The sequence below is a fragment of the Pieris napi genome, chromosome 4 (genome assembly GCF_905475465.1).
Source record: "Pieris napi chromosome 4, ilPieNapi1.2, whole genome shotgun sequence".
Classification (NCBI taxonomy): Eukaryota; Metazoa; Arthropoda; class Insecta; order Lepidoptera; family Pieridae; genus Pieris; species Pieris napi.
Genome location: NC_062237.1, coordinates 13,328,735 through 13,335,987, shown reverse-complemented (window position 1 = coordinate 13,335,987; position 7,253 = coordinate 13,328,735). Strand labels below are relative to the sequence as shown.

At 36.9% G+C, this 7,253-nt stretch overlaps 1 protein-coding gene across 1 annotated transcript; it reads right to left on the bottom strand.

Moving 5' to 3' along the window:
• Positions 1–177: 177 nt before the first annotated feature.
• On the bottom strand, positions 178–7,114 carry LOC125048570 (ubiquitin-like modifier-activating enzyme 1). The gene is made up of 8 exons (XM_047647309.1): positions 6,229–7,114; positions 5,394–5,804; positions 5,025–5,283; positions 3,489–3,664; positions 2,552–2,773; positions 2,179–2,430; positions 1,290–1,595; positions 178–1,212 (listed from the first exon to the last, which is right to left on the bottom strand). Exons 1-8 carry the CDS (start codon positions 6,961–6,963, stop codon positions 439–441), a joined length of 3,135 nt encoding a protein of 1,044 aa, XP_047503265.1. The 5' UTR covers positions 6,964–7,114; the 3' UTR covers positions 178–438.
• Positions 7,115–7,253: the final 139 nt, after the last annotated feature.

Below are 7,253 nucleotides of genomic sequence, written 5' to 3'. Positions count from 1 at the left end.
CGAAAATTTTTCATGTCTAATGATTACTATGCGAGAGATATTTATGATAACACTTGTTACCTAAATTACTATCAAGTCAATAGAAACAAACAATCTTACTTAACTAATGCTGATGAGTGAACTAAATGTTAAAAATACGTAATAAGGGCGAAGGACTGATGCAAATAAAACAAACTGTAGCTCAAATTTTATTTTTAATTTCTTCATATACAGACCCATTTGATCTCACATAATATTCCAAAAAATAAATGAAATAGCACTCAAAGTGTGAGCAAATAAATCGCTATAAATATAAACGGAAGCGTGAGAAGCACTGAAATTTATCGACGTCTGTACAAACACTGAGGCACTCGTAATACCTATTTACTAAACTGCCTTTAAAAATACCCTCTTTATGTGAAAAATTCGTAAATGCGACGAAACGTGTCTGCAGCTGCATTAGGGCAGAGTGTACTTCACGTAGGGCACTTCGATGTCCTCGCCCTGCTCGTCGTTACAACACAGTTCGAACACTAAGGCCTTCACGTGGGGCTCCAGCTTCTTCTTGGAGACCTTCGTCACGACCTCCGACATGGGAAGGTTCAGCCTCTCCTGGCGCTTGGCCTTCGGCATGAAGAAGGAGTACAGCATGCACACTCCTTGCGACAGCATCGTGATCTCCAGCTTGTGCGTGTTCTTGAAGTAGTCGATGAACTCTTGCAGCGTCACTTCGCCCTTGATTTCGAAGCGGTCCCAGAGGGTCCACTCCTTCTCGTAGTATTTGTTGGTCGGGGCCGAGATCGGCTCCGAGAATCCGAAGAAGGGCAGCGCGAGATTGACGAATCCGTTCTTGAAGACGTCGAGCGAGTCGAACCCTTGGGCCAACTTGTACAGTTCGAGGCAGACGAGGCCGGCGACCACCGAGGTGGTGGTGGCGATGGCCGGGATGATCTTCCCGGCGATCAGCTTGGAGCGATGTCTGTCGGCCGGCGGTATGCTGTAGTTGGCCGCTCGAAGGTTCGACGCGGCCACGATGAAGTCCATGTGGAAGTTGGAGTCGTCATCTTTTTCGAAGTCCAGGGGAGTTATCTTGAGGTTTCCGAGTTTCGAGGGAGGGGGGAGATCCGCCACGATGTTCTTCACTCGGTCTTGGTCCATCTCGTCGTTGTTCTGCTGCAGCTGAGCGTCGGTGACTGCGATCTTGATGCCCGAGCGCGGCTTAAAATCTGGTACCTGGAAATTATCAATTGTTTTAAAATCTGAATCGTTTCAACGCGTTCATTTCATCGACTATGATAAAATAGTGTTACCTGTATGCTATTAGCCACCTTCGCAATATGCTCTCTGTCTACACAAGGAGGCAACCCATAAACCTGGGCTCTCAAGTTAGCAGCGGCGATTACGTAGTCCAAGTGGAGGTTGTCATTGGAGTCGAAGGCCAGGGGAGCGGGACATCTCTTGGGGCCGGACCAGAATGGGGCTCCACTGGTGGTGACCTGGTCTGGAGGAAAGTTGTAGAGGAGCTGTTTGATTTGGTTGGAATACTGAGCTTCCCAGTGTAGACGAGCCCACGTGATGCAGTCGTCGAAGTTAAGGGGTCGGTCGTTTATTGCATTCTGGAAAGAAATTTAACAAAAAAAATTATAATAATCATAAGACAAAACCCAACTATGTACTAACTTTTTTTTTAAATACAGTAATCAAATCAACCAAAAGTCCGGGCTGAATTCTATTGTATTAGATTCTTAATAACATCGTCACCGCCTGTTATAACTATCGGTTTTTACGACCAAATATGAGTAGTCCCTTCGATGTTGTTATAACAGATTTGACTGTATAGTTCTTATTTAAAATGTGTGTCAGAAATATATTTATAGATATTTTATAAATTTTGTTAAATGCATAGCGTGTATGCTATTAGCGTTCGATTATTACGTAAGCAAATTTACTGCAATTTATATCCCCTCTTCCTCGTCAGCAAGAGTGAGCAAAGCTCTCAAAAATAATAATGTAAATAATTACTGTTGACCAAATCACCAAAAAAGAAAATCAAAGAGGGGGTCTCCCCCCTATAGTGCTTACGTAATATTTGAACGGCCCCTTACAATAGTATTTTTATTATAATCCATCCGCGTCGCACACACTTATGTCTTAGTTAAGAAAAAAAATCATTATTTCATACAGTCTACTATAACTTACTCGCACACTCTCCAAGGCATCGAGAGGCTGTGTACCAGGAAGCTTCATACTCCGCTCCAGGAAATGAGGATCCTGGAGGTACTGAGCGGCATGTTCGGCCGCTTGGCGGAACAGACCTTCAAACTCATCCCGAGCCCACTGGAGTGTGTGTTCGATCGCATTCGGGAAATTCTTGAGAGTACAGATAGGAATACTCTTCTCTGGGGGATCTTGAGACGAGCTGTACGATTCCGTTAAGAAGGGCACTACGACCTGAAATATTTAATTTTTTTTAATATAAACTGGTTTCAAAAAAAAAATGGCATGGTGGTGGTCTGAATAAAAGCCAGAAGATTTAAGTGTACTTGTCTAGAAATTGTCTGTATAAACATACCTGTGTATTTCCCTTAGTACCAAGAGTTCCACTCTCTAACAAAGGTTTCCTGTAGTAGACACATCGTCTGTCCATGTAAATTCTAGCATCCAAATTATCTAAAGCATTGGCAACTCCATCCAAGGCCTCGAAGAATGCATCATCGTACACCGATTCAGTCTCTGGGCACACTCTGTTTTCTTGAGCTAACACATTCATTGATGGGTTCATCTTCTTCACAGCCTGAAAAAATTCAGTATTTTTTAAGATAATACAAAAGACACAGTTTTTATCAATCAATATAATCTAATACTCATTTCAGAAAAAAACATATACAGTCACATCGATATATCTGCGAACCTGGCTTAATGACGTCATACAAACTGGAGAGATAGCAAAAAAATTGAAGATGTAAAAATAAAAAATATTTTATTTGTGTACTTATTTTTATTGATACTCGTACCTACTTGAAATTTACAAATACTTATTATTTACATTATTTAAAGCAGAAACGCAGAATTATTTAAAGAAGCGCATTCCAGCGAGGTTCGCAGATATTTCCGACGGCTTGTACCTTTATACACGCTGTGCTCATGAATTACTTAACTACAAAGATTTAATTATTGCTTGTTTTAATGTTTTATGTTGTAATGTTGAATACAAACAGCCCGCGACACTTTGTGATAAACATGGAACAAATTCATTTCTAAGTATTAAATTTCTGTACAACTCAAAATAGCCTTTGTTATTTGTGAGAGCACAACAAACAACTTTAAATAATTTAATTCATTTAACTTTGGCATTCTTAAAAATATTATTATTATTTGCTTAAAATAAAGTTTATTATTAGCTTTATCAGCCGTTAATGCTATCTGTGTGTAGGTCACTGCAAATTGCAAATTTTCGGGGTTAAAACGGTTTTGCAGCATTAAAAAGGGCAAGTAAAGGTTATATTTACTTTAGCTGCAGTACTGGACTTAGGTTTCTGTACGTCATGAGGCCTGAAAAGGAACTGTCGGTTTAAGTTTGATTTCTCAATGAGATCCATGTCGGTAAGAGTAACTTGACCACCAGCAGCTCCGACACCAATCATTGCAAAGTTCTTCAACAATTCACATCCTATAGCGCCCGCGCCTGTAAATTGTTATTATTATAAATAAATGAAAAATATTTTTAAACATCTATTTTTGATTTTTAAAGCAGTAAATAAAATGGGACCGCACTTTCCTCATTAGCCAATTACCTGACAATGAGGATATTACCTGATTAGCAAAGACAGTATGGAAAATGCCAAATAAAAGTAATGTTGCTACATTAATACTTACTTTATAAATAGACCAGTGCAGATAGCCTTCAAAATAAATAAAAAGTGAAAAAAATTACAGTAGGATGAAACCCATTAGAAACGCAGGGGAATATGATCAAAATGAAAGGAAAAATAAATTACGGTCGATCTGAGGTCGGGAAGGGGTGGGGGGGTTAGTTTTAAGGGTAAAAAACGGGTTATCTCGATTTCCGGCAAAACTACAAGTCTTATGGAAAAAAGTTAAATGGCAAAGTTGTAGGTCATAAAAAGATCTACAACTTTTGTTTTTGCAATTTTTTCACATAACCTCAAAATTTAGGTGAAAAATTCAAAAAACCAAGTTTCTGGTTTTTTATTTATATCTTTTTCAAAAAAAATTTTTTTTCTACGAAATTTGGGAATTAATACGAATACTTTTTACGAATACTTTAATACGAATTTTTTCTATGGGTTTCATCCTACTGTAAATTTTTTTGGTTTCAAAAATTATCAGCACTGGTCTAAAAGCATAAACAAAAGAAACAAAGTTGTTTTATAACAAATAACATTTAACAAAAATACTCAAAGTAGCTTGCGAAGAGACAATCGGGGAAGCCTTAATAGTGGTTTGTTTTGTACTTAAGATAAGTGCTTGTAATCATCTTACAACGTCAAATATCAACGTCATACAGATAGAAATTATTCAAGACGTAACAACAAACAGTTTATTAAAATTTAAAGTAGTTGCATAAAAAAGTTGGCTATAGGAGGTTAATGTTATAAATAGTTCTAAAGGAAATCTTAAGTAAAAAAATCAATTATCAACTAATTCTATATGAATACCTGGATTGAATCATTAGCAAAATAAAGTTACACAAAGATAGTTATTCAATTTTATAGAAGTTCATTATCCTTTTACTTGCTATAATTCACCTTGAACCACACTCACACATCTAATATGTTAAACATACAATCCAATTATAATATAATATTCACTATATATTTGACAAGCAGCTTGGAAATAAATAATTTCATTCAACAATTATTGTATAATTAAAATAATTATATTTATCTAGCTAGCATTAAATATCTACATTAAGGATAAAAATGTTTATTAACTATTATATAGTCTCTAGTGTAATACATAATAATGAGCCTATGCTCTTATATACTACATATAATGATCAGATAAATAGATATTTAACTTACCAACAATAAAATACTTTAGTTCACCAATCCTCCTTTGGAAGTCTTTACCAAATACAGCAACTTGACCATCATACCGTGACCCAGTTGGTTTACAGTTTTCCTCAGTTAGTGCAGACTTATCTTTAGGAAGGCATTCAATAGCATCTAGGTACAACCACTGGACAATGGGGTGGAATTTTCCAGAACATGCTTTCATTACTTCTTGGGCCACAACACCTCCAATAGAAGCATTCATTGGGTTAAGATCACCGGAAGAAACCTACAAAATAACATTAATTACCAATTAAACCTATCAGATTTAGGTAGGATTCTTCATTGTGATTCATTACTTTATTGTTGAAAGTTACTATATATATATATACTACACACCTTTGCAAATATTTCCATTAAGTCTGTATTAATCTCCATTTCACCGTCTTTAAACATTTTACCATCCTTTAGAGTATTTTTGACATAATCAATAAACTTGGAGGCATCGGCATCACACCAGGGTTTCGGAGTATACCCTTCAGCTTGTTCAAACTTATGTAAAGCAGCAAATGCCACATGCAGCTGCTGAGGGTAGTCCATCTTAGCAAAATCAGTAATTAGATATTCTGGTTCCTTCAAAGATTCACTAAGTGGTTTAAAATGAAGTTTTTTGGGCATCTTAACTTGAGTTACAATGCCACCTCTAGCATATTTTGAAAAAGTGGTTGTGTCTCCAATGCTAAATGTGTATGGGCCCATGACTTTAATTTTACGTGGTTCACAGCCATTTAACTCTGTCATTCCTTGAACCTGAAGAAAAATGATAGTATTATTTGTACTGTTACCAAAACAGTTTTTCATGTCTTTAATATTAATAATAAATTATGATTATATCTTGAATTTTGTGCCAATAGCAATAGAATGCTTTTCTCGTCTTATGGACTGGAAAAAATAGCCTTTTCCTAAGTAACTTTTTCTCATTTCAAAGATTTTAGAAAGTTTTCTTTTGAAATTATGAAGGATAATATCTCATTATGCAGTACTAATTAAATAAACCATAATATGATTATATGAAATATACAGGGATTAGTATGAGTAATTGAGAATTGTGAAATATGTGGATCACTTATAAGAGAATTTAAAATAATACAACATTTATACCATCACTTGAAGATAAAGTAAGTATTATAAGAATAAAATGCAGTATTAGTTTTAATTTATATTTAAGACATACTTCACTGAAGGTGACATAATCTCCATCCTCAAGACCATGGCGGGTGTCATCCAGACAGGTGACTACAGCTTCATATTCATGGGTTATGTCAGCTACCATGGCCGACACTGGATTTTCTCCCGTAACATCATAAACGGTAAATTCTGGTCCAAAATCACAGAAAACTTGTGAGAATAATCCCCTAGTATCAGCGATAATTAACGCAATATTGTTCGCGTGAGTTATGGCAGCTACACGATCCTGCTCCGCTCGAGTTGCACCTGTCAGCACCACAACTCGAAACTTTTGCAAGAATTCTTCAGTAAGCGGCTCTGTATATGCTGTTGTTGGCACATAATGGTTTAGTTCAGCTAACTGTTCACATGATGCCACTGCCCTATTCTGTCCAATTGAGGCCTCGGAAAGATAGAACTGTGAGGACAAATCTGATACTTTGCATGTACGTTCATCATGAAGGGTAACAGATTTGACTCCACCAAGGATCACATTTTTTGCAACCTCAACCCCTAAGCCCCCTAATCCCGAGATAAGGACATCAGAAGAGGCCATGCGGCGCATTGCATCATGCCCGAGAACGTACAGCTGCCTTGAATACAAACTCTCGTCGATCTCATCTTCGACACGCGTTCCATTGTTCGCCATTGCTGATGATTTGCAACTCGCTTCTGCTTTATTTAGCTTCCGCTTTTTCGCCGGGGGGTCAACGGAATTATCGGCGACTTCAGCACTAGACATCGGGCACGAACGCGCACAATTTTGACGGAATTTTGGTTTTTGTTTTTTAGCTCAAACCAGAAAATATTAAAATCTTGAAATGATAATGGTCGTCTCGCACTAAGCCGCTCTTCGCTTACTCACTGGCCACTGCTCTGAAGATAGCAACAAGAATTAGAAACGTCAAATTTGCCGGATGTAGGTATTTTTGCGTTATTATTTTTTACTGTATGAACAAAATTAAATATATTATTAAATGCGAATGTACTATATAAAAATTATTTAATATTATAATATTAATTTACATACTT